This window comes from Buteo buteo, chromosome 2 (genome assembly GCF_964188355.1).
Source record: "Buteo buteo chromosome 2, bButBut1.hap1.1, whole genome shotgun sequence".
Lineage (NCBI taxonomy): Eukaryota > Metazoa > Chordata > Aves > Accipitriformes > Accipitridae > Buteo > Buteo buteo.
Genome location: NC_134172.1, coordinates 19,439,522 through 19,466,215, shown reverse-complemented (window position 1 = coordinate 19,466,215; position 26,694 = coordinate 19,439,522). Strand labels below are relative to the sequence as shown.

General features: G+C 40.6%; 1 protein-coding gene across 1 annotated transcript in view; it reads left to right on the top strand.

The window, feature by feature from the left end:
- The window catches only part of GPR158 (G protein-coupled receptor 158), a 209,183-nt gene that overhangs the window by 70,620 nt on the left and 111,869 nt on the right, over nucleotides 1-26,694 (top strand). Inside the window, exon 3 of the mRNA XM_075022456.1 lies at nucleotides 20,804-20,906. Coding sequence (XP_074878557.1) covers nucleotides 20,804-20,906 — 103 coding nt within the window. The remainder of the gene's footprint in view (nucleotides 1-20,803; nucleotides 20,907-26,694) is intronic.

The following is a 26,694-nucleotide window of genomic DNA, read 5'->3' as shown; positions in this document are numbered from 1 at the left end:
TGGGACTGTGTTGTGTGACTGTTGGGTTGTCTCTCATGCAGAAAAATTTTGAGCCAGTTGGCCCACTGACAGTGGGATGGAGGTCACAAATATGTTACGGTCCTGCATGTTTAGTGAAGAGAAAGGAGCAGAGGAGAGTGAGACCTCACCATGAGGGAAAGGGCATGGGGTGACTTCATCTGTTTCAGACAGGAGAAGTCGCACAAGTGCAGGAGATGTTGTAAGTGTCCCAACCACATGAGATGATTTAAGTAGAGCTCTCAGTGAAACATGAGGTGCATTTGTTAAGAAACCCGACTTCCTTCATTGTACTGCCTATAGAATTTTTTTTTAGATGGTAACAAAGGCATCCAGAGTAGCAAGAGAGATGTTAAATCCTGTTGTCACCCATCCTTTATATAGTCTAAGGTCTAAAAGCAAGGACTTTGTATTCTGTCAATGCTATAAAGCACTGCACAGTCTGGGCAGGCATTTTTGAGAAAACTAATTTCTAACAAAATTCAAGGGACAAAGCCTTTCACCAAATTCTTGCCTACTAACCACAAAGGGTTCCTCTGCAGATTGCTTTGATGGGGCTCTGTTCCTCTGTGGCCTTTTAACTATTTGCTATTCCGATAGCACACAAATAGGTAGTAAAGTGTTATACAAAGCAGCATTTCACTTGTCAGCTGCACCCCTGCTGTTGATGCTTCCCACTAGGGAGCCATTGAGTTAAGTGGTGCACAGTCAGCTGGCTGTATTTTTCTTCTCTCCCATGCGATGACTTCACCTCATTACCTCCCAGGTGAAACTGGAGCTGTCTGCATCAGCAACCTGCTTCTGATTTCAAAGAAAGAGCTAGGATTTATGACTGTTGACTGTGAAAGGCAGGGGCATTGGAGCACTAGCCTATTTTAAATCTATTAAACCAACTTTTTATTGCAATCACCTCTTCTGGAATTAATTGTTTGGCTTTCTTGGTCAGTTTTGTTTTCAAAGACTGCAGTAGAAAGTTGTAGAACATAGGAAAGGAAAGGAGAGAAACACTACAGAAGAAAACACGTGTTAAAAAATCTTCCCTGTGACTCCTGAGAAATGGCACAGTAATCCTAGATGTAATGTTCAAATAATGCTTGCAGCTCTCCATTTATCAATTTAAAAAGTGTATAGCTATATATCGAAGTATGCAGAACATAAAAATGTATTAGTAAAAGAAGGAGGAATAATACTGGTTTGCTTGCTTCTCTGCTCTAGCAGCTTTTTAGATAATGCAGACTGAACGCTTCTAATTGTCTTTGTAAGGTACGTTTGAAAATTCATCAAACCCTTACCTATTATTCTAAACCAGTTATTTAAAAAGATGTAAATCCTTTTATTTCTATGGAGATGAGCAGTGACAAATAATTACAAGTGTAAGCTAGGATCAAGTGTATCTGCAAATAAAAGCCTGTGCTCTCCCAGGGTGTCTGCAGCTCGAGAGTGCCTGAATCCAGGCTGCCCAGTGAGAGGTTTCTTGGCATTCATATCCTAGTAGGGTAATCCTATGCTGACAACACTTACGAAGAAGAAATCTTTTTTCTTCATTTTCCCTCAGCATTCAGCATAACCTATTTAATGCAGAGGCAACAACTAAAGCAAAACACCACAAGCTCAGCTTGTTCCGTTTCTCTAAAACCCAATGTAAAAACTAAGGAAGCTGGATCACATGGAGCAATTTCACGTGTATTTAAGGCAGCTGCAGGCAAAGAATGAAAGGAGTGAAAAAATGTTCTCAAATCCTGTCCCCAGGCATAGTTTCATACCTCTGCACATGGTGCTATTTGCAGTGCTGTTTCTTATGGGCCCCAGGTGGGAGAAGCACTTCCCACAGAGCCCTTGGGAGCTCTTAATGTGATGGTGCTCTACCAGCTTGCATGCCTTGTTTCTAATCCTCTTGGAGGTTACCAGCTTTCCATTAAGAACTGCTCTGAAGACACAAAAAGCACTGAAAATGTGGTCATACCGATTGCTTGAGAGAAGTGCCTCATGAAGCTGACAGAAGTGGTACAGGGTTGTAAGGAGCTGGTTCATCCTGACCGAGGATGCCCAGCTTCTCCAGCCGACTTAAAGGTGCTTCTGAGGTCGTGTCCTTTTTTGATTGTGTAGGTTTCTCTGAAAAAATATTTAGCTGACGTAAACCTCTGTTTGATGACTTCTTAATTTCTAAGCATTTCACATGTCCTGTGTTACGGGGAAGAACTGTATGATTTGGTTTGTCCTTCGTTCATTGATCAAAAGGAAAAAAAATGGAAAAAAAAAAAGATCAGCAGAGCAATTCCTGTAGGCACAGCTCAGGGCTGTAAAGATGCCTCCTGAAAGGCAAAGGCTCTAGAAGGCAGACAGGACAGCACCCAGCACTAAGTGGGAAAGCCTGGGAAGGGCATCTCCCCGAGCTCAGAAATTGTGACACCGAACTGCTCCCGCTGTACTGCTGCCTCACCTTTGCCTGCTTCTCTGGGCTGTGAGTTCCTTGGGCAGGGATCATGTGTCTCTGCCATCTGGCGCTGTCATGAGTGCTATAATATATAAAATATTTCAGTGCCTTGGTGAAACATGTGAAAACCTAGAGGGTACTTTGAACAGGTGTGAAAAAAAAAAGGGGTGTTTCAGTGTGAGGAAATGGGAAATAAATTTTACACTTTGACTCTACCCCACTAGTGTCACTTAATAAATCACTTAAATAAAGTGCTGCTGTGAGGCATGGAACCACCAAGGAGGTATGAATGAATCGGTAGCCTGCTAGCTAAAGGGTGCACCTGAAAGGTGAGGATTTTTCTAAGGTGCATTCGGAGACTTGAACTAAAATGCCCAGAGATCAGTATCTTGCACTGTTCTGGTGGAGTCTGAGAGAAACTGCTCCCAGAACAATCTGAGTGCTAGAGCAGTCTCTGGGGATGCAAGATGCAGGTTTGGCTCCTTCAACACAGGGGAAGGACCTGGACCTGTGATGCCTACTGCACCGTGGTAGGTGTAGGTACTCCTGGTTTTTCAGTGCCCGGTGGGAGACTACCGTTTCTGCAGCCGTTGTTGAACCCACGTTTTAATCATACGGAGATTAAACTCTCCCTCTCCTCACCAGTATTTTACACTGGAGTAGATTCAGAGAGTTAAATAGTTTAAATATGACCCAAACAATTCTTATTTTGCAAATAATAGTTGAAAAGTATTTGCTCAGCCCTGCCCGTGGTAGTGCTAGAGCTTTCCTTCAGCCCATATCTCATCACTGTAAGTTAGCAAAACAGCAACAACCCCAGTTTTTCAACAGAGGCGCTAGTTCTGCTCTCCTCAGTTGGTAGAATTCAAGTCTTTGTGATATATCCATCACACGACATAATTTTGCTAGGGCAAAAAGGGGTGTCACAGCTGCGTAGCTGCTGGCACTGCTCGCGGGCAGAGCTGGTGCGCTTCCCCAGGGCAGGGCAGGCGGCAGCCGAGCATGGGAGGGGTCCTCAGCATGGTCTCCTCGTTAAGGTGACTGCAAAAACTACGTGTGGATAGCTGGAGATGGTCCTTCCCTCTTGGAGAAGGATGGCTGTGGTCCGTGTGCGGTCAGCGGGGACCCCCGCATGGCTGGCAGCTGGGGTGTGAGGGCAGGAGGGAAGGGGGAGCACAGGGGAGGTCGGGAGCAGCCGTGGCGTTGGCTCCCCACGTACGGGCTTGGCTTCTCTTTGAAAGTGTACAGTTTCCTCTTGCTCCTGTTGAAACAAATAGTACTTATGTCTCCAAGGCATGCTTTTTAGCCAGGATTTTGTCTGGTTCAAAGTGGGGAGGACAGCGGACCACAGCCTTTGCCACTGGGTGGGACTGATGCTTTCAGGCCACTTACTTCCTCCATATTAAATAGGGCAGAAAGTAACATTGTGCTGTGCTAGGTATTTTTTGGCAGAAAAATTGCAATTCGCTAATGGCCTTTCCCCAGTTAAATGCTGTACAACTACATTCTTGTAATTAATATTTAATCGGACACTAATAGCACTTTATGCAGAATTCAGATGCGCTGGTGAGACCTTGCTGCATCTCGGAGCTTCGGGCTGTTGTGCTGCTTAGAGAACAGTTGTGTGAGTATTTTAAAATGATACATTGACAGATAGCTCTGCTTACATCTCTGCAGTCAGTGTAGACGTAATATATTATAACACAGGTAAACGTGACTGCACGTTGTTTCGCTCTGTGAAATTTTACAGCACTGACAGCAAAAGAAGACCTTTTGAGGCCATACTTCCCTCAGTATATTTAGGAAAATATCGTGGTTATTGGAGTGGAACTGGCACTTATTGTTTCTTTTTAAGATTTTACCTACAAAATTGAAGGTTCATAAAAATTACACTAGTTTTTCTCTTTCTTTTCTCTCCTTTCTGATCATCAGATCTCTTAACTGTGCCATCAGGTGACACGGCTTGATCTCTTGTGTTCCTGAGAATGAAACTTTGGACTGCACTGCTAAACAGAAAGCCTTAAAGCCAAGCCACAATTAAAATACTCAGTGAAATTAAATTGAAAGCTACATGTGTACAATTAAGAATAATAACGGGGGAAATCAATCTTCCTGGTGAAGCGAGTGTTGACATACTAGATATTGCCTTTCAGGTTTGAATGAAAATGCTTATAATGTTTTTCTTCAGTTGTCATTCAACCCAATGTTAATTACACTGTAGGGTTTCCCCAATGACATGTTTGTTGAGCTTTATGTAAGTGACAAGATGATTATGTCTAAAAGATTTGTAAATGTGTTGGCTTTGAGGGCTTAAATATTTGTGTAAATGATTCTTCCAAAAGCTGAGGAATGCTTGACATCTCCACAGATAACAGCATAACAGCTTTGTTACACACCCTGTTTTAGGGCTATATTTTGATTGTCTTGCTCATTTTGGTAGTTTCTTACTCCAGCAAAGCAACCCTGAAAATCCAAGGGGCTGTTTCAGAGTAAGAAGCAATCCAGGACAGAGAAGATGGCAGAATCTGCCATGTAAAGAAGGAATTTCTGTTGCAGCTTTAAGACATATGTGGCTATGACACCTACTTCTCTGAGAGCAAATGAGGAGAAAATGTATCTGAAGTTAGTGTCTTCAAGTAGGGAGTGCCTCTTACCTGTGTGAAAGGGGTAATTTGTTTGGGCAATACATTTAATAGAATTCTGCAAAGTTATTTTAAAGGATGAAGTTTTCATAATAAGCATCCTGATTGAAATCAGTGTGATCTTAATAGGAATAATATTCTAACGATTTGCATTTCTAAGTTGCTCCTGACACATTCAGTTATGGAGATGTGTGTAATGAATGTGAATGCCAGGATGACGGCCTAAAAACATTTAGCAACTTTCCCCCAGTTTTTCTATAAATTAAGAAGAGTGTCTTAGACCAAAAAGAAAAGTGGAATAAAGGAATATGTGAAGCAGGGCAGAGAAGAGAGAGCTTTAACTGGCACCATTTCAGGTTGCACAGATAGAGAAACCTCCCAAGGAAGCAAACCGGGCTGCAGGCAGGAGCAGGGAAAGGGCAAGTCCAACCTGTGCATTGCGGCAGATGGCCTTTCCAGTCCAGCGGGCAGTTTGCATGAAAGATAAGTTAGGACATTGTAAGTATGGTGGGTTTACACGATAAAGGGAGAGGATGCTTTCTATAGAGAGATCTGGGTGATTATTGAAACAGTGACATTGTCATAGCTCAGCAATGAGTTACTGCTGCATAAAAATTGGCTAATTTACTGAAAGTGAAAAAAAAGGTGTCTCTGGGCTGTCAGAAGTTCTGCCAGTAGAACTGCTTTTTTGAGACAGGGGCTTTTTGCAACCTAATAGTTACTTTGCTTGTCTAATAAAGATGTGAATCAGTTAGGCCATGGCACAGTGTTATGTTCTGAGCCAGCTTTTTCTGTAATCTTAAGTGATGCTACAAATAGATATTCCAAAGGATCTTAAGTTTTCTTGGAAAGAGCCTATCTTTGTTAGTCCTACCAATGAAGTTCAGGCTGTGTCCATAAATCTTTCTGGTATTGATTAGGGTGAGTAGGGTGTTCAGCAAAAATAATTCAAGTCCTGTTAACAATCATACAATCCTATAACTCTCTTCTTCCCTCAAAGATCTCACAGTCCACTTTATTGACTTCAAGAATAGCTCAGGGATTTTTTCCACTTGCTAACGCTGAAATCCAGCTGTTTCAGTGGTAAAACTTGGCAATTGGTTGGCACCTCAAGGCAAGTTTACTCTACACTTTACAGCAAGGAGAGGGGCTTGCTGAAACTGTGGACTGAAAATTTGAGGATTAAACAGTTTTAGGAAAGTATTCACTGATAAAGCTGGAATTTGGTGAGGACCTGGGAAATCATGTGGCTTAATGAGTGTTATTTGCTAATTGGCAATAGCAGCAGGGCTGCCCTACCTTCTGGTCCTTCTGGAATCTGCTGGAAGCTGGTGTCGTGGGTGGCACTTGAGGCTACGGTGGTCTTCGTTCTTTAGGTTTTATAACTTCTTAGTAGTTTCAACAAATTAATTTATATTAAAGGAACTGAGTATATATTAAAGTATAAAAGCAGAATGAAGCAAAGTGGATTTGGTTCTAGCATCATTAGCCAGTAATTTCAGTGAGGTGACTGGAAGCACTGGAGTCACTGGCATTTTGTTTTATTTAAAGTAAAGGCAAATGAGAACAGAATTGGATCCTTCTCATTTTGTCTTTCAAGTGTCTGTTACAATAAACTTCATGTGACCGAGATTGTATACGTCTTTTGTTCTGTGCAGCTCTGAGCACGTTACTGTGATTCTGAAAATAACCACTAATCACTTCCTGAAGAATTGTCCTTTTTGATGAACTGCTGTGTATTTTCAGCTGCTTTTGACATTGTGCCACTAGAAGCTGGTTTGCCTTTCAAAAGCGTTTCCTCAGCTGTAGCTTGAGGTTCAGCAGCACAATTGCCTGTGAGGATAATTGGCTTTGTCTGGAAGATTTAGAGATTACAAGGTTGGGGAAGGAGTATGAGGGAGGAAGATACTGGATGGGGTCCTTGGGATAATAAGATATACTAAATTTCCCCCCCTTCCTCTATATTGTTAATTTTGATGTGAGAGAAGCTAAAATAAGAGGAGCTTAGCTACTGTTTTCTGATGGAAGGAGGTTTTCATAAAAATGCTAGTTCAACTGATGTGATTTTTTGGAGGGCTCATATCAGCTCTGTTTAACTTGGTGCAGAAAGGCAAGGAGACCACCCTGGTACACAGCTGGGCTGCAGCCCTGACTGCTCCTCCAGTGGGCTGCCTTCTGGCTACAGACTTGTTCCTGTCTTCTCCTCCCCAGATGACATGCTTATATTAGATTGTATGTACATTTTGTTGGAATTTTGCTTGATACTGTTCTATATTACACTCTTACAGTTAGAAATTTCTCATTGCCAAGCCATCCTTTAATCCAAATTCGGACTTGTGTATAAGAAGTAATCCATGAGGGTACTGACTGAGCAAGTCAGCAGTTACCAATTAGAACAACATTTCTGAAATTTGCTGATTTGTAACCTAGAGATATTAAATGAAAAATATATAGACTATATGCACTAAGATGTGATTCAGTGAGGACATATGTTGCAAAGTAGTGTTTCTGTGTTAAATCATCTGTCTTGAAGCTGTGGAAACTATAATGAGAAAAAGCATGATGGGTGCAGTATATAAATGCCCATCCTTCCCCCCCTCACATGTGACAGCCGGAGGCAGATGAAGGGGCACTGGCACTCACCTGGCTGCTGGTGGAAGGATGCATTCTGTAGGTGGAGGTGTTTAATCGCCCACTCACTTCTTTACATTTGGTCCTTAACCGGGGAACTTTTCCTTCACAAAACTGCTAATTGTTCTAACACAAGTCTATAAACATTCATTGGGGAGATGAAATTGTGCATTTACAGTAGATTGTAATTTGAAAAGTAGCCAAATGCTGAGTGCATCCCAATACGTTTCCCAAATTTACTTTAGCTTGAATATAATTAACTTCAGTGTCTATAACTTGCTCTGCCAGTACCAGCATCGCTGCCTATATTAACAGGGTGTTTTTACAGGTCAGGGTAATTATAGGCGGCATACCAGTCTCAAATGAGCTAATAAAGATAGCAAAGAGTTATGGCAAAATCCAAGTACAATTTAGCTTGTCAGGTAACCTTCTCGATGTCATGGGAATACTTTAATAATATTCACATTACAGTGAGCAAGTTACTACTTTTTCGACCAAGGATCCTCTCTTTTCTTCTTTTTTCTTGAAACTTCCTTATGGGTACAATACTGACTAAATATCCTGGTGTTTATATTAATTCACCAAAACACTTCTCATGGTACAAAGCTGTATGAAATGCCTAATCTGGAGATGCCTTGAGGATTTGGAAGTGGGATCAAAAAAGAAAGTCCCCCACCCTGAGAAGTCCATAGATAAGAAAAAGATGTATCATTTGCAAGACAAGCAAAAAAGAAGACTGTAAATAAGCAAAGGAAACATTTTCCTGGTGAGAGATAGGTAAGGATTGTTAGTAGGTAAGTCACGTTGCCATTCTCCTGATGTATTTGTTCTGGAGTGACCATGCAGATGCCTATGAACTTCTGAGCATTTCGAACCTTATCAAGAACCTCCAAACTTGACCGGGAAGCGTGCAGGCTCTGTGGGTCGGCAGGGCTCTCGTGCTGCTAATAGAGAGTGCTCTGCTTTTTCACCTGATGTGTCTGACTTTCTTGAGCTTTCAAAATATTGCTTCTGGGTTTTAGGGTTTTCATTACATTTTCTGCAGCTGACTCTCTGGAAGGTTGATGTGAGGGGGAGTAGGATTTCACCGTAAGCTTCTGCCATGGTCCATTCATGCAGCTTTATAATTCTATAATATAGTGAATACAATCCTCTAATATGATAACTAAGTTTTTAACTTTTGGATATAGTTATCATATTAGAGGATTGTATTCACTGTATTATAGAATTATAACTTTTGTATATAGAATCCAGAAACTTCCTGGAATCTATGAAGCAATGACAAGACTTGGGAGAGTTTGCCTCAGACTCAAGAAAACTCAATAGAAACTCTTGTCTTCAGACTTGGCTGAACGCCTTAGAGAAACGCGTTAATACAATTTACATTCAGGAGGGTTTTTTTGTTTTAATGAAGTCAATGGTCAAGATGGCATTTTAGAAGTCTCAGAATAGAAGTTTGGAAGGCCTGATCTATGTCCCATTTGTGCTGTTAGAAGATTTGGAAAAGTACTGGTTAATGTATTTGAACTGGGAATGCTCTTCAGACTACTGAATAGGCTGGTGCCTGGATTTGCCTCTTGCTTCATAAGCATTGGGAATAAGAGTCTGTTGGAGTAAGGCAAATGGAGAGTCTGTGTCATTCCTGGGGGTGAGGTGGGAGACTTTCTGGGGAGGTGGGTCACAAGTCCCATGTCTTTGGTGACATGTTTCGTTTTGCAGCAGAATAAGAGTGGAAAGGACAGAGAGGGGAGAGCAGTAACACAAAACATAAGAGTAAGTTAATTTTACAAGCTATAATGTTGTCATTCTTGTGGAATTGTTAACCCAGGAAGACAGGTGAGCATTATTTATTTATAAATATGAAACAAAATCTGATGCCATTAACTGCATGTTAATGAAGTTACTAACCAAACATTTTCTCTCTTAACCTAAAAGTTGTTTCCTTTTCCATTGTCACCTTTATAAGATCTATGTGTTACCAACTAAAATCTATGCATGTGAGACAGGACCTGGTTCTGCTTTCATTTGTCCTGGCTTTAGCTTCACTGGTCTCAGGGATTTTGCCTCTCCATAGAAGTGATAACTGTTGCAACCTCTTGAAGTGATTTCAAAGTGAGAGTTAAAAAGTGAGATGATACGGAGTGAGGGTGGGCTTTTGTGTGTACATGCATGTGTCACATTAAGGCTAGGAGGTCTTTGGTGCTATTTCTGTAGTGGCTTCCAATAAAATGGGTTTGCTCTGCCAGGTGGAAAGTAAAATTGACATTTTGCTGAGTCTGAGGCAAACTCTTCCAAGCATCTTATTGTCTGCTAAGGCTTGTTTGTCTACAATGTACTGCTACCAGATGCTGCTTCACCATTTCTGAGAGCTCTGAGACCAAGAGGTACATTTCTATAATTAATAATAGAAAACAATTTCCTTTTTAATTTTAACGATGTCAGAAAAGATCCAGTCCATCATGCTTTGTGAACCAGCTCCTGGCAGCTGCTGAATAATAGAGAGAAAACTCCAGCTTACTTTCTCTCTGGTTGGAGGTACCATGGTCCTTGTTATTCATTAGGCCCTGTTTTCATGCAAGTTCATTAAATAGAATTGGTGAGTGATAGGTACCATACTGCCTGAAGGCCACTTTGATTCCCATGTTTTAGTGTTATCCTTCTGTCACTGTATACTCACAAGTACTTGAGGAAGCAATAACTACAGTGCAAGTAAACTTGCTGAGTTTTCTGACATTCTTAATGATCCCTAAGAAACTGGCTTCCAAATTTGCAGTTGCATGCTTTTCAAATAGTGTTATCAGTAGTTACCCTGCCAGGAGAAGGAATACAAGTTCCAGAGTTTCTGGTTCCAGAGATTTGTTTGATGCTTTGCTTTGGCTTCCTGCTGCAAGCTGGAACAATGTCATCTTTCTTGTATCTCTCTGGTGTTGCCATCTGCCATTGGGGTTAGCAGGGAACTCATTTTAGAATTGGTTAAGCCGTGTGCCGGTTTGGGACCTTGGCTCAAAAACGGTGCATTGCTGAACTGAGGGCAAGCAGAGCACTGAACAAATTAACCTAGAAGTGTATTTCCTTCTTCCAGCTTAGACTTGAACTTAACCTTAATTTTGGTGTGTGTATTGTTATACATCTTGGAGGATTAATTAAACGTGGCTATACTTCTGTATTAAAGATTAGTTATACTTCAGATTTATACAAGAAGAAAGCTGTCCTGCTTGGAGCTCTCACAATGGAGGAGGGCTACTACCAAGACTTTAAGCCACCTTGATGCACTTGTGAGTCTGGGCTCCTCTGTGGAGGTCCCTGGCATAACACTGACCTGGAGCCCCAGCAGGGCTCTGGGACCTGTTAAGCTATGGGCGATATGCTCCAGCAGACACCCACCTAAAATTTCTGTGGATACAAGAGGACTCAGTAACAGAGGGACTCCGTGTTGGAGACAGGACAAGGGAATATTTGCTTTCAGATACATGTCTAGGCAAAATAGTTTATTCTCAGTCCCTTAAAATAAGAATGCTTCTTATAGGTCTGTATCAAAGCTGGTGTTATACCATGAGCTTCAGAGAACATTTTTTTAATGGGTGGCTTTTGTAATGTTAAATGGAGGCTGACTGTAGCATTGTATAAAGGAGGAGCTCAGCTTGGGCAGGAAGTGGCAGTCGGGCTGAACAGGGAAAAGTGGCTTTTAATCACCGGGGCACAGGAATAGCCTTGTTGGATTAAGTGCAAACCTGAGGGAAAAATAATGAAGAGCAGAGAGAACCATCATTAAGTATCAAAAGCAGTCATTTAGAGAGAGAGCCTTCCAAGGAATTTAAATTAATGGTCAAACCCTCCAGCTCCAGAAGGCAACGGAGGAGTGAGATATGAGTCATCAAGGCTACACTGGCTTTGGATAAAAGGTAAGAATCTAGATTTGAGATAAGGGAAGCAGAAGAACAGAGGAAAGATTTTCAAGGTGTCTGTCTAGAATATGGTGGCTCCATATAGGGAGCTGGATTGCCAGCCCTCTGGCTAGCCTTAGACCTAGAAGTGAGGGCTTACCTATAGGACAGTTACTACTGAAAATTAGGGCATTTTTCCTCAAAGCTGATAAAGGTTGCAAGAAGAAAGCAAGCATTCAGAGCAAAAAACCAGGATTTCATGGTGTACTCTCATGGCTGATCTCTCCTTGGTGTCCTGGATGAGAAGCAGTAGGCAACTAGACAGGTATTAATTTAATAAGTATATTGCTGTTTCATATTAGTTTTAGTTATAACCTTTTGCTTCTGATTTGTTACCCAAAAGTATAACAGTATGTCTTGCCCAAAGGCATTTTTTAAAACCGTTGTGCTTGCCTGGTGTAAAGAAGAGGCTGAACGAGCTAGCAAATAGCTGGCAAATAGTGGGTCCTGTATATTCATGGTGCTAGAGGGACATGCAGCACCTCTGTGGGACTTGTGCCTTATAATGAGTAAGTATACAGCTCCAGGCTGTGAAGATCAGTGTGAAGCTGGTACTGTCAACTAATGAGAGTTTGGGAGGAATTTTTTTTGACAGCAATAATGTGGTGCTTCTTCTGACTGTGATATGACCCTTATGATGCTGCTTGAACAGCAGTCTGACAGACCATGGTCTGCAGTGTTCTTGGGCAAGAGGAGGAATGATGGCCTTGTCACAAAATCATTGTTTTCTTTGATAGATGAAATTGTGAAAGAAGCTGGGTGATGAGATTAAAAGTAATCAAGAAGAATCTGTAGTTTAACAGAGCTCAGTTCATAGGTTATACCTACAAACTGTGCTCTGAACTTGTGTGTTCTGAGGGACATCCCAACCTTGAGGATGGGAGACTTGGAGCTGGAAGATGGAGATATGTTTGACAAGTAGAAAAACTCTAGTTCTGATACTATCTTGTAAGCAAGATTAACTTTCTTGATGAGTTGACACATTGTCAAACTGTAGAGGCTACAATCCAGAATAAAGCAAAATTAATATAAGGATATTGATCAAGCTGTGGACAGAGCAGTCACTCTGCTGCAGGACTTGACTCTCTTCTTGAATGAAAGAAATATGCTTTTAAAATGCATGCTGCTGATGGACAGAACCTAGCTGGGAGATTTGTTTTGCTAATGACCGCCAAGTTAACAGAAAGACTCATTTAATTGACCATGTCAGACTCTGTTTTGTGATAAAAGATGCTGTGTCTTCATTCAAGTACCAGTGAGGTGGGTGTTTTCCTTCAGTTGCAGTCTAATTTTGCACTAATATAAAATGAAAGGATACTGCAAAATTGAGCAAAGATATTAAAATTTGGATCCTTTATGCAGCTATCTTCTCAATCTTGTTTCACACAAAATACTCAAGTAGAATTTCAGTAAGAAATGATTTTGTGACTAGGAGCATCATTTATCCAACTTCGCATAGTTGGACTCAACTCAAGACTCCTGGCAGTCCTGAGTAGTAAAAACCTCTGGGAAAATGGGCCAACTTGTCCTAAAGATGGACTGAATGCCAAGGAACAGGAACATCAGATTATTGTAGCCTGGTTTCCTAATGCATTTTCTTATGCTGTTAGCTGACGTCTAAGAAAGTACCAGTGCCAGCTAAAGCTTTTCTTGTGACTGTGGATTGCAAAGAGCATTCTCTAATGTCTAATAAAAGGTATGTCCTCATGATGTAGTCTCTCCCTCAGCAGGGACACTGCTAAGGTATCTCTTCTCTATTATTTTCATGAAGCTTGTGGGAACTTATCAAGTTTCTCACCCCTACTGCACTGTCTGGAACCAGACAGTAGGTCCAAAGAGTTACTGTGGGTTGGGAAAACAGACACAAACTGTTACACACCTCTTCCTGTGTGTTCATGTGTGTCTAGTTGGTGTGTGGAATCAGCCTAAAAATAATGTTTGTGTCAAGAAGTCATTACATTAATGGTTGCTGGGAAGTGCAATAGAAATGACAAGTAGAGCAGCTGACTAGAAAATGTTGGTTTAGCAATGTTGTCCATGTTAGCTTATTAAAATTTTGTGCACTCTTTTCCACCATTTTATTCCCATCTTTGCATCATGCATCTAAGTTACCCATTGATTATAGTGGCTATTTGTTAGCTTTTGGGTGAACTATAGGAAATTTTCTCCCTTTCCAAATAGCAGGGCCAGCAGGCTATCCATGCTGGTGGTGCTTTAGCCGTCATGCTTTCTAAAGAAGGGAGCAGTCTACCAGACGTTTGGCCACACCCTTCTGTGAGATGAGCTGTGAAATTCCTGTGCACCTTCTGTTACTCTTTCCTATTCTGAATGAGTTTTCTTTGCTTAAACTCCACAATTCTCTTGGTGAGTTACTGGCTTGGATTGGCTATTCTGGTGTTTCCTATTGGCCTTTAGAAGAAAATGTGAATAGTGTTCTTAGTATTGTAAATAAATATTTTTAATAAAGTTTATAAAAGTGAAAAATGGATTTCAGAATGAAAGTCATTTGTATTGTCACAGTGCAGATAATTGCATTTATTGGCAGAGGTAGGCCAACTGTGAAAATCTGGTAAAAAAAAATTAACTTCAATAAGTAATACAAAACTGAGTTTTTAAAATTTTTTTAAAACATTGTAAAATTCTGCTAGTTTGTTAATAATTCAAGGAAACATGAACAGGTGAGAACAAGTACTCCACTACTCAGAACTGCACCTTTCCTGGCGATCAGGAATAGATCCAGCTTTTCCCCCCTCGAATGTTTTTGGCAATGCCTCACATTCTTGCAGTGTTTGGCAAGCTTTCTTAATCCCCTGTCTTACTGTGTGGCCCATCTTCCAGGCAAACTTTTGCAACACTTGCTGCCAAGTCACAGATGAATGCAGAAGTAGTTGGCAGAACCAGACGTCCGGAGGTAAAGGACCTCTGTGTATTTTGGCATATTCCTTGACAGCTTCTGGAAGGTCTTCTGCAGATAATGTTTGGTATTTCCAGTATTGCCCATGAGTAAAGCACAAAATTGTCCCAGTGATAGGAAAAAAAGGCGTAGAGATTAAGTACGAAGAGAATTCTCTCTAATGTACGTAAGACACTAAGAAAGTGAATTAGACTTTGCTCTTAATACAGTTTAACCTGTGCTAATAGTAAAAAATGTCTTAATTTATCCTCAAAGCCAAGGAAATCTGGCCCTGAGAAAGTGCCTTCAAATTAATCACACTGCATTATTTAATGGCTATAAAATTATCAGTCCCTTTGGTGTGTGTTAACAGGTTCCCTGTAATTGCTGCACGGTTTTCTAGGAAAGGAGAAATTGTAATATTGTTGTTTAGCACATTAATCAGAAGCGGAGCTTGATGTGTTCTAAAATGATATTCAGGTTACCAATAACAATTCCAATCTGTCATATAAAGAGATGTTTTTCTTTTTCTTTTTTTTTTTTTTTTTTAAGTAGCCTGATTGTAGCCTGTCCAGGTATTTTCAGCAGTAAAGAAAAAAAAGTCTTAAACACTGTCATTGCTGAGAACCTTTAAGTGTCCAAGCTACCCAGCCCCTGAAAATTGCTATAATTGTTGTGCTTTCATCCTTCTGTAAAGGATCTCGACTGTAGGAAGCATAGTTTGTAAGCTGACCTTGGGTTCTCCATATGCATGACTACAGCTGATGATGAGTTTTCTGCTGCTCATCCCCCCGCCAAGTAACCTGCGTTCACACACTGCTAAATTCACCTTTTTTTTCCCTCTCACTGTCTTCTAAGCAAGTACCATGATCTGTATATATTTCTGATCTCCTCTCTTCCATTTCTTTGCAAAATGCTCCATTTCCACTATTTTTTTTTTCCCCACTAACACTTGAATTTTTGTCACGTTTGTCCAGTAATGGGCTGATAACATTGGCATCTTGAGAGTGATGGAGAATCAAAACAGAACAGGGTTCCTCAGACATACAGCTGGGTGACTGAACTGATTCACATTGCAAAAGGGGTTAATTAGAAGTTAAAGACTCTGCAGTCTTTTACATTTAGTGAATGCCTTCCCGCTTGAACTGGGGATGATTTGAGATTAACTTTTCTGTTTGTGGTTTGACAGTAGTAACAAAAGTATCCTAACATAAAACCATAACTCAAATAACTTGTTTCATTTTCTGACTATTTTGACAGAGATTAATAAAAAGATTAATAAAAAATCAGACATTTTAACTTTGACAATCACATGGTGTTTATAATTATCTGTGTGAATGAGCTGAGACTTCTTACCATCAGTATTTACTCTGGTCCCGTGGCTTAACAAGACAAGAATAATGAAAAATCACATCAAAAAGCAGTGGGGAGTTTTTAGCAAAGCTTCAAGCTATTGAGACAAATATTGTCCTGACAGCTACCTTTGCTCTAAGCCGAATCAGATCAGCTATTGTTGTGCTTTGTCTGAATCAGAATTTAAACAATTCGGTGTCATTTTAAGTGCTTTGTTGCTGGAAAATACATTTTTAGACTTGAATTTAAAAAATAATTAACTCCACTGATGCACTCAGAAGGGGGAGAAAAGCTACAGGGGCCTACCAAGTAACCCTGTGGTGTAAATTATGGAGTGGCCAGCCCTGTCCTGTCCTTTTGGCAGGCTGGCTGCCTCCCGAGCTGTCCGGAGGCAAGCAGGGTGCTCCCGGGTGATGCACCAGGCCCTTGGATGTGTGAACGTGCTCGCTCTTCACTTCTGAGCAGGCTGCAAGCACATTTTAACACAAAACTCTGCTACTGAAGGGTAAATGAAGTGAGAAAATATAATGGGCAAAGCCTGTCCAATGACAGAGCTGTCACTGACTTTGGCAGGCAGAATTTTACTCTGATTTTTATCTTCTTTCATTTATTTTTATGAGTGAGCCTGCTTGACAACATGATAAACAGGATCGGAAAGGAGCTTACGGGGTCTCACAGGACACCAACCTGCTCCAGCTGCCATCACGTGCCAGGCACAAAATGACTTTTACATACGTAGCATTTTCTAGAAATTCCGTGTGTGCTGCCGCTAACCAGGGTGAAGAAATGTGGGCTTATTTGTATTATTTCTGTTAAGCTTTTTCTATCATGACTTTGCTCTCTTTCCATCCTTTGAACAAGGAGTCAACATTAGAAAAGGGAGACGTCCTCATTGCTGTATGCATGTGTGGAAATACAGATTTTGAAAGCTGATCTTTGAAAAACCTTAAATATCCAAGTCAAGGCTGGCTGCATTTTTAGTCTTTTTTTTTTATTCTAAAATTACTGTGTTAACCCCCTCTGCTCAGGAATGCCACAGGACAGATTTATTTGGTGATTTATCTAAGTTTCTAAATTACATGTAGGACATGATGCCACATGCTTTCTCTTAAACTACTAGTTTCTTTTCCCCCTGTTCTCCCCTTCTATTTTCTGCTGTGGCTGTAACACCTGCTTTGTGTATCTGCTGAATACTTTGTCGCTTCATTTCTTCCTAATTAGATCTGATGAAGGGCTTTCCCTCTCTTACGCCAGAAGATTTGGCTCAGGCTTCCAAAGCACAGGTTATTTGAAGGATTTATTTTCTTTCTAACAGATATATTCTTTATCACATTAGCTTTTTCCAGCTTTGTCCTTTACAGCAAGCAGCATAAAATTAAACCAATACAACCTTTTTTAAACTGGTTTAGCTGTTGTGTCTGTGTTGATTCAGGAGCTATTTATTTATAAATCATTTCAAGATAAATATTCACTGATTATCTTTTTTTTTTCCTCCTGACGACTGTGTAATTTAAAGCATACTATGTTAAATTTGGGCGTTGTTACATTATACAAATACTGAAAGCTTAAAATATAAACTTGCAAACCAGGGAACAGACAGCAGGAATAAATGTGCTGTGTGAATTGTACAGATGCCTATTATTCTCCTTTTAGCAAGTATTATGATAAAGCTGATCTGAATTGTAACCAAGCCATCCATAAGAACTAATGGCTGGAGGTTAAAGCAATGCAAATTCCATTTAGGAGTGTGATGTCCTGAAGGGCATATCGGAGGAAGGTTCACTCCATAGCCACCCTGCATCTTTCACTGTTTGCCTCGACACTGGCTGCTGGGCTCATAAGAGATGTGATACAAACCTCAGTGGAGCTTCTGGTCTAACCTAATGTAGCTGCTCTTATGAATTAAATAAAGCATGATTTTTGAAAAGCTGATGGCCACTGATGAAGAAAAAAATGCGGTGTTTTAATTCCCAGAGCTTTGCTTTCACATTTATAATGAAATCTGAAACCAGGTCAGTTTTATGCTTCCTTTTTTTGCTTATGTGGAGGCGGATATTTTTCACACATCTGCTTTTTTTGGTGCTGAGTTCTATATGGATCAAATCTTAAGTAACTTAGCAACAGATTAATATTTTACTGACTGTGTCTGCCCAGTCTGTTGTGGGTTGCTCAGTCTCTGAGCTCCTGGCGGCCTGAAGCCCACGACCAGTAAGGGTGGGCTGCCCTGGCTGAGCTAGTACAGCTTTGCAGGGCTCGGGCGCTGGGTCTGCCACGGGGGTCGCTGGAACCAGGGTGCCACTTGCCAGGGCAAGGACAAAAGCTGCTTGCATGTGCGTGCTGTGTATTGTGTGGATTCACCCACAGACAGCCAGGAAAAGCCTCTGTATCTGACAAAAGAACCCTGATTAAACAAATCTGGACTTTGTTTGCTAAACTCCTTCTGTACACCAGCAAACTCTTAGCTTATTTATTTACCCTTTTCACCGTAATATTTACCACTATCAGTTAATAGAATATTAACTGTTAAATCATTTGTAGAAAGAGGGCAATTTTTGCTTTCCAGGAAAAGTATTTTCCCCATTTTTGGCCACATGATATTTAGTGTTCTTCCCTGCCTAGCTGCTGCAATTTCTTTAAAAAAGTCAGGCTGTAAATAGTTCTGTTTCCATGCAATGTTGAGCACAGTGGAATTTCAGAGTTTGAGACTGCATCTAGAGGGATCTAGGCTGCTTTCTCTCCTTCTCTCCATCCCTTCTTTCAACAGACTGATACTCTGATCTCTATGACACCTTTGCATGGGATTATGTGGACTGCAAGAAACAGAATTTGACCAATGGATTTTAAGGTGTGCATTACATCTGCCAAAGGCTGCAAACAAGGATAATATCCTAGACCAAGGAAAGATAACAGTATTTGAAATATTTTGTTCATTTTCAACTTCTAGACTGGTCAGCGACAATAAAATAAAAGTTACAGACTTTTATTTGGTGTGAATGAGTATTGGATGTGTGTGAAAGGATCACCAGTAAAGCATTATTTTAATGCAGAACAGATTCATAAGCCTGTGACACATTTTATGTGAAGAATTTGTTCAGTGGGCATGGATTATGGATATGGTACTAGGGGTGCTGCAGTGTCGCAGAATACAGTAGAAGCTACTTCTTTTCTTCCTTGCCTTCAAAAAGAAAATGCAGTCTCTATAGCAGCGTGTACCTTCCTGTTACAAAGCAAGAAGCCAGAAAGGCAGAACAGATTTTTCCCCTGAAAAATTCCTTTTACTACTTTTAACTACTTTTTTGCGCTTGGCTAAAGAGGTTTTGCTGTCATTGGACTTGCGCACACACTCATCCCACTTGGATTTCTCCTGTCCTCCACCCTGTCAACAGTCACATTTCTGTAGGGTGAAGATGAAGTGTGGAGAAAAATTATTTGCGTCTTCTCTTCCCATTTTTCCATTTTTTCTTCCTTTCATGTTTATACAAAGGCTGAATGAATTTTCAGTGTTTTTGCATGCCAGTTTCTTGCTTATTAGTTGTTTTCCAATGGCAGCCACAGGCCTGCACTGCGTGCAGAGACATCAGATTGGCAAAGGGTGCAAGAAAAGACAATACCCTCTGGGGAACTGAGGCAAAGAAAAGCAAAGTGGCTTTCCCAACATCAGGCAGAATTAAGTCCCAAAGCTGAAATTTGAGGTAAAAAAATTGAGTTTTTCTTAAGTGCCAGTGCAGACTGTCCTCTCTTGGTGTGCATTTGATTTTTGAAACTCTTTTACTAAACCTTGTCCTCTGTATCTTCCTCCCAGTCACAGGCAGTTAGAGATTGAAGTGTATTCTGAAGTCACAGACAGTCACAAAGAAGTGAAATGTAAGGAAGTGAGAGAACAGAGGGTGTTTTAGTTAAATCATTCAGTTGCTCACTGAGGAAGTGCTAGTGTCTAGTTCCTATTTGTGGGGGCATGTTGGTATAGGTGCACCTATGCTATACGTACACCTATACTGATGGGAAGAGCATCTAGTACAGTAGCCTACTTTGATCTGATAAAGTGAAGTAAGCTATACTGAAGGAAAATAATTTTACCAGTGTTTCTACCTTTATGTTGCTGAACTGTTTCTCCCTTCTGTACTAGGCAGAGTCTGTTTGTTGTACGGAAATGGTCTGACAGTAGATGTTCTGTCACCATAATAAACTTGCTGTGGTTGTCCCAGTGTCAAAATAAAGCAAAAGTGAAGTTGAGTTAAAAAAACCCCCTTGTTTCACATATTACTTCCTCGAAAAGGGACAAGAGAGCTTAGATATGTGGGGCTCCTGTGGTGTTGGTTTGCTCTCTTCCACCTGGGTCAGATTTAGGTCTGCAGCCATTTTCTTTAACCAGTTATTGGCTTTGTTTTGACTGGGTCAGTCTCCACACCGCTGTGGTTGCCATTGTGGCAGGGGCACCAGCACCAGCACGTGCTGCCTGCAGAAGGTTGGTGGCTTGGCTGCAGGTGTCCACGTTCTTCCTCACATGGCGTGAGCTCCAGCCATCTGACACCCACCTGCTACGCTGGGAAAAAGTGCTGGAAACTGCAGGAAAAAACACAGCTGTCTGATGTCCCACCTAGAGCCAAAGTACAGGAGTCAAATTTGGCACTTCGTTGGTTTTTCAGTGCGACAGGCTTGATTATAGCTGTCTTTGCTGTTTGTTGGTGATGAACAACAAGAAAAAACATTGGAGTGGTATATGATTATGGGAAAAGTTGCTGAGAAAATACTGTCAGATTGGAAGGGGTGCCTATTTATTCTTAGAAGTCTGCTGACAGTATCTTGTAATGTTTTTATGCTTGAACGTACATCTGAGTATGCAGTTGTATGATCATCTGCATGACTTTTCTTTTTTCCTTTCTTACAGTGCATGCCAATTAAAGGCCTTGGATTTGTGCTCGGAGCCTACAAATGTATTTGCAAGGCTGGATTCTATCATCCCAACATCTTCTCAGTGGACAGCTTTCAGAGTAAGTGCCTTTGCTTGAGTTTAAAAAAAAAAAAGAAAAAAGAAAACAGAACTAGAATTAATAATGCAGGGCTCCTTTTTATCCTCATCAGGGTTATACAGTAAAATCCCAGTGGTCTGCAACTCTCGGATTATATAATCACTTAAGGAGTTCTAGCCCTTTGGTTTGTCATTCACGATACTCGTGAGGATCCTGTAAAACATACCCGCTTGAATTTGTAAATAAATTTAAAAACATGAAAAGAAGTCTTGCTATGGGGAATTAGAGATTTCTGGCATCTGTGCTCAAGCATAAGCATTGAGGGAATTAATCTAGTAATTTTCTCTTTGGTCAGGGTAAACTAGAATGCCCTAGCCTCTGGCTTTGTGCAGGCTTTAATTGTTTTCATTTTACTTCATTTGCAAAGGATAATCCAAAGGAGCATCCAAACTCTTAATACTTGCTGATGAGGAATTAGAGATTGGTCAGGCTGCTGAGTCTTGTTGGCTGTATGATATGGATGACATACAGCCTACACTTGCCCAGAACACACAATGTATGGTACTCAGACTGTGATGCTCACAGTAAGGGAAACAGAACTCTGTTGATACTCAGCAGGGAAAATATATAAACTGCATGCCCAAAGTCGATGTCTATTACTTCCATCATATGACCAAAGCATAATCTCTGCGCACATTTTGTGCCTAAATTGTTGCAGTTATACTAGTAGAGCTCATACTGCAGTCACAGGTGTAAAGCTGTTGCTTGAAGGTGTAACAGGGCATCCTTCTCTGCCTCCTACTTTCGAGTAAACACCATCCCCAGCTTTTTTGCACCATCCTTTAGCCAAAGGTTCATGTTGTCAGCTCCCTGCTGCGGGAGCAGTTTGTATGAGATGGGAATGACAATGAGTAGCTTTCACCAAGCTTGGTCCAGGACTGCGTGTATTGTCTCCTGCCTTGTGTGAACATAGCTGTTCCTGTTTCACTATAAAAATACTTCTAGTAGTATTCAACACTTCACGTGCACCTCTGTGATACTCACAGATACAGATTCAGGTGTTTTGTACTGGTAAAGCATGTGCAGGATTACATGACATGGTACTTGTAAAAGCATGCCCCCATGCTACAGAGCTGCAAATAAAGCTTCCAAGTTCCTTCCTATACTAGTTACTCTTGAGCTCTGCTTTCTTACATAAAAAGTGATGGGGATTATAGATGAAAGGCGAGTAACTTTTAGTACTAGGAAAGCTTTAGAATTCCCTATTTGTTCACAGCCCTGAGTTCCAGATATTAAATCCTTTGACTTGTGTCATGGGTTGACCTGTTTTTTATTGTTTCAATCTGGTTTGCATATAGATTGGCCAAGATATCTTACCCCTAACTCAGTATATCTCATATATATATATGAGAGAGAGATATTTTGTCTCCAGTATATATATGTAGCATAAATAGCACAGTGTGTTTGTTCAACATTTTACCTGGTGAGTGTTTGTTTCCCTTCTCTTTTCATATTGCAGAGTGTCACAGAAGGCAGCCTTGTGATAGTGCTTTTTGTCTGGGCTTTGTGAATCTTTTGATAGAGTAAGGATGATGTTTAGTTGCTCCTGCAGTGCGGTGAGTTACAGTGGAGTTGGTATTTAACTCCTTGAATGAGCATATAGGAATAAGCATTCTTAGATTTTTGTCATACCAAATGCCACAGAACACACAAAAATAATGTGGCTAGAGATCATAACAGCATTGATCATTAAGGATGAGATTCATATATCTCATATCAGCTGTCTAAAATCTATATGCTTGGTATGTATTAGTCACCTAGGTTTCAACTGCATACAGCATCAGCAGCGTGGCTCCCCTGGAGGGTAATTCTGCTGCTTTAGAAAGGCAGAATTTGTCTTTAGATGGGAAAAGTAACTCTTCAGGCAAATAACATTTTTTCTCCATTTACTATAGAAGCTATAGCTAACTATATATCTACCTTAGGCTGGATATTTAGATTCTGAATTGCTAACATGGAGTGAAATCTGTCTCATGAAAGTGTTTGCATATGCTGGTATTTTAGGGTGTGTAATTAAATGATCTGGGGCCACTTTGATTTGAGCACGTGTTACTGTGAGCTAACATAAACATGACTTTTGAAACAGTCAGTAATAAAGAACTGCTTTAATTTATCCAGATGCAGCGCAATCTGCCAAGCTCTGTAGGTGATTTCAAAAAGTAAACAGTGAGACAGCTAGTCTGAGACTGGAAATGACTGTGAAGTAATGGGAGAAAAACCAGTGGTTCAAGGGAACTTAGCCCAGTCACCCAGCTGCATTCTGTAAAAATCAAAAAGGAAAAGATGACATGGTTAAAATGGCTGTAATATGCATTTGGAGGTTCAAAATGATGCTAATACAGGAATTCTAGACACGGATCCTGCAAGCAGTTTTAACAGAAACTGTCTGACCTGAAGATCTCTTTGTAGAAATAAGTTGAAGTCTGGTGATAAAAGAGATGAAACCAAGTAAAATGGTACTCGTTCAGAAAGTATTCCTAGTGGAAGAAAATAAAGAGGCAGGAAAGATTTGCAGGTCTTAAGATGTAAGTAAGCAGATAGATAGATAGAAAAAATGACCAGTTTTGTACTTGTGTGGATTGAAAAATTGGATCAAGTGTGTTGTGTCTTGAAATGGGAGCATTTCTCAATGATACTGGGATTCTGCACCACAGCAAAATATGGTTAACTACAGTTGCAGATTGTGCCTCAAGTGTCAGAGTTTTAAGCGGGGGCAAGGTTCTGCTTTAGGTCCAGATGAAAGTTTTGGGTTGAGTCTGAAAGATAGCTGTATAAAATGGCTTTGCAGGGATGTTGGACACTCTACGTGGTTTGCTGGTGGGAAGGCTTAAAAGATTGCTTTTCTGCCTCCTCTGCAAACTCAGCTGGGGCCCTGAATGCCAAGATGGAATTTTGCATAAACAGTGTCCTCTGTAGGAAAGATTCTGCAAATTGGTTGCTTTTCTGACTTAAAGCAGCATGATGTTGCTGCTCCCAGGGGGGTTGCACATGTTGCAAGTTACCAAAGTGTGTGGGGGTCAGGAGCACAGCTGAAATTTAGGCTGTTCTCTTACTGCATAGGAAGCCAGGTAGAAGAGCATTTCCCTCCCAAGGGTGAGTTTGTTCTTCAGAACTGACAGTACCAAAATATGTAAAACCTTTCTATTTTTTCTGCATTAGTTAATGAGGACCCTGGGTACTAGTGGGGCACAGTTATTGCCATATTTCCAGGGTCTCTTTTGAGGATGGAAATTGATTTTAGAAGAAAATGTATTTCATGTATGCAAGTTGCATTAACCTGTAAGTGCTTGAGTACATGATTATGCACTTTCTCCTAATGGCTCATTTTTAGGTAGCACTATTAGTATAGGTAGAACAGACTAACTGCTGACTACATACATCTTAAAATTTTTGTAACACCGTTCTCCAAAGTTCTCTGCCTCACGGGGTAATCAGGTTTGCATTGGAAGGTCCTTAGTAGAAGAGCAGTGCTTTGTTCAACCTGAAAGTTCATTCTTTAGCAATGCATCGTCCATATATTGCAGAGATTCTGCTCAGCTCTTGCTGTTCGGATGTGGAACCTGCCCTGTGCAAAAAGGTGCTTGCACCAGAAGTGGCTGTTTTGTCAGGATATGGAACTTTACTGCCTCTAACGGTGCTGTGATCACATAAAAAGTCCCAAGAAGGGTTTCCACTTCAATGAGAATTCCCATTTTTTACACCTGCCCTTGCCTTTGGTTCTTCGACAGAACTCGCATGTGCAGATCTTTGTATGTATGAAGGCTGTCACTGACTTCAGTGATCCCTTTCTGGGGTGAGGATTATGACCATGGCTGATTACCAGGTTTTGATGCTGGCAGGGCCAGTTACATTCACACACACTGAGTTACTGCAGCATCGCTAATGCTACTGGTGTTGTTTCTAATTTACTCTATTATAGAACAGGAGCAGAATCAGTCATTTGTTCTGCTCAGCACTCAGCATGCACTGTGCTTTCTGTGTTTATCTGCTGAGTTTTGACTGGGGTCTGGGATGATTTTGTTTGGGGTGGTAGCAATCCCTGCCCTGGCACTTAGCAGTCTGTGGTGCCATTCTTACTTTGCAGAAAGATCTCAGCTGGCAATGTCACAGCTGCTGAGGCACCCCTTGCATAGCAAAGTCTGCTTAGGAGAACCAAAGCTGATGAAGAGTTACCCTCAGGAGACTATTTCAAAAACAGATGGGCTGATCAGAAGGAAAAATAAGACTAAGATAGAAGAGAGAAGAACTAGGAAAAGAATATAGTAGAGGGGACACAGCTGAAGCATTTAAGCTTTTTGTTTTATTTTTCCAGTACTCAAGTATTTTCCTTATTATACTTCATATTAGTTTGTGTCCCTGTTCCTGCTTTCCTCCAATTCTTTGTTCTTTTCTCCTTCCATTTTATCCTTTTTTTTTGTTACTGCATTTTTTTTATTTTTTCTTTTCTTTTTTTCCTTGAGGATGGTACTTTTTTACACCTTCCTCATCCTCAGTTTGAACTCCTGGAGCACAGTCTTTCAGTGTTTGCTTCCATCTCATTTGTGTCAGTGCTAAAACCGTGGCTGCCTTACATGGAGCAGAATTGGCTTCTTGTCCATCTACTTTACCAGTGTCTAAAATTTATTGCCATCTTTTGGGGAGGAAAAACTGATTTTCTTCACTGGAGGAGGCATATGTAATCCAAAAGAGCTGCTGAGATAGGAGAAGGCATGGCATAGTGAAATGTCTAGTGGTCTGTAAGAGGCAGTAACTTCATGCTTGGCTTGGACTGTCTATGGTTTGAATTGATGTTACATTGACTTTGGTGAGGGGACAGGGCCAGACATAAAGGGCAGAAATGTTCAACTATGCAGTGGGCAGCAGTGCCCTGAGCCATATAGTCAGGGCATAGTCGGGGCAAGGGTGTGGGTGGACAAACAAGCTCCTAGTCAGTGGTAAATACAATGATCAGTTCTTTCCCAAGAACTTCTTTGAGAGGGTCTGAAAAATGTTCTTTCTTTTTGGCAAGGAGGAAAAAAAAAAAGGGGGGATTAATAATAACTCTTTATCATATTGTATAAAATCTCAAGTAGATCCAATTTTTTAGATCTTTCTTATATTAGCTATAATGACGAATCATCTCAAAGTCAAAAGATATTCACCAGATAATCAGTCATAGCTGGCAGTGCAGGAGATGCATATCGATGATCTTCCTTTGTATACAGCAGACAGCATGACACCAGACACATCTAAGCAAAGGCTTGCTGTTGTGTTCTGAATTCATATGCTTGGGATATTTACTCCAACATGCAACTGTTTATTGGCTGTTATCCCTGTAGTATGTGATGAGCATACACATGAAGAAACTTCCGTGTATGACTCAGATAAGAAAATGCTTGATAAAATGGATTATAATGTACTTGCAACAACTTGCAAGGTTGAATATTTCAGAAATAAAGTAAGAATATCAAGTTTAGGACCATGCAAAATTATCAAGGGATATTCACATAATATTTGTGACTTAAGTAATCTCATAACTTTAGGTTTTAAATGATATTTTTTCAGTGGTTAAGTTTTTACACTGAAAATAATTTATTTAGTTACCACAATAAAAACATATTAACAAATGGCTCATGTGTGGCTCAGAAATGTGAGGTTTTAAAGAGATTAAATAATCTTTTTGGAGATGGGCTAGTTAAAGGATGACTCTTTACAGAAACGATAAAGGAACAGGTGTGTGGTGGAAAAGCAGGTTGACATGAGTGCACAT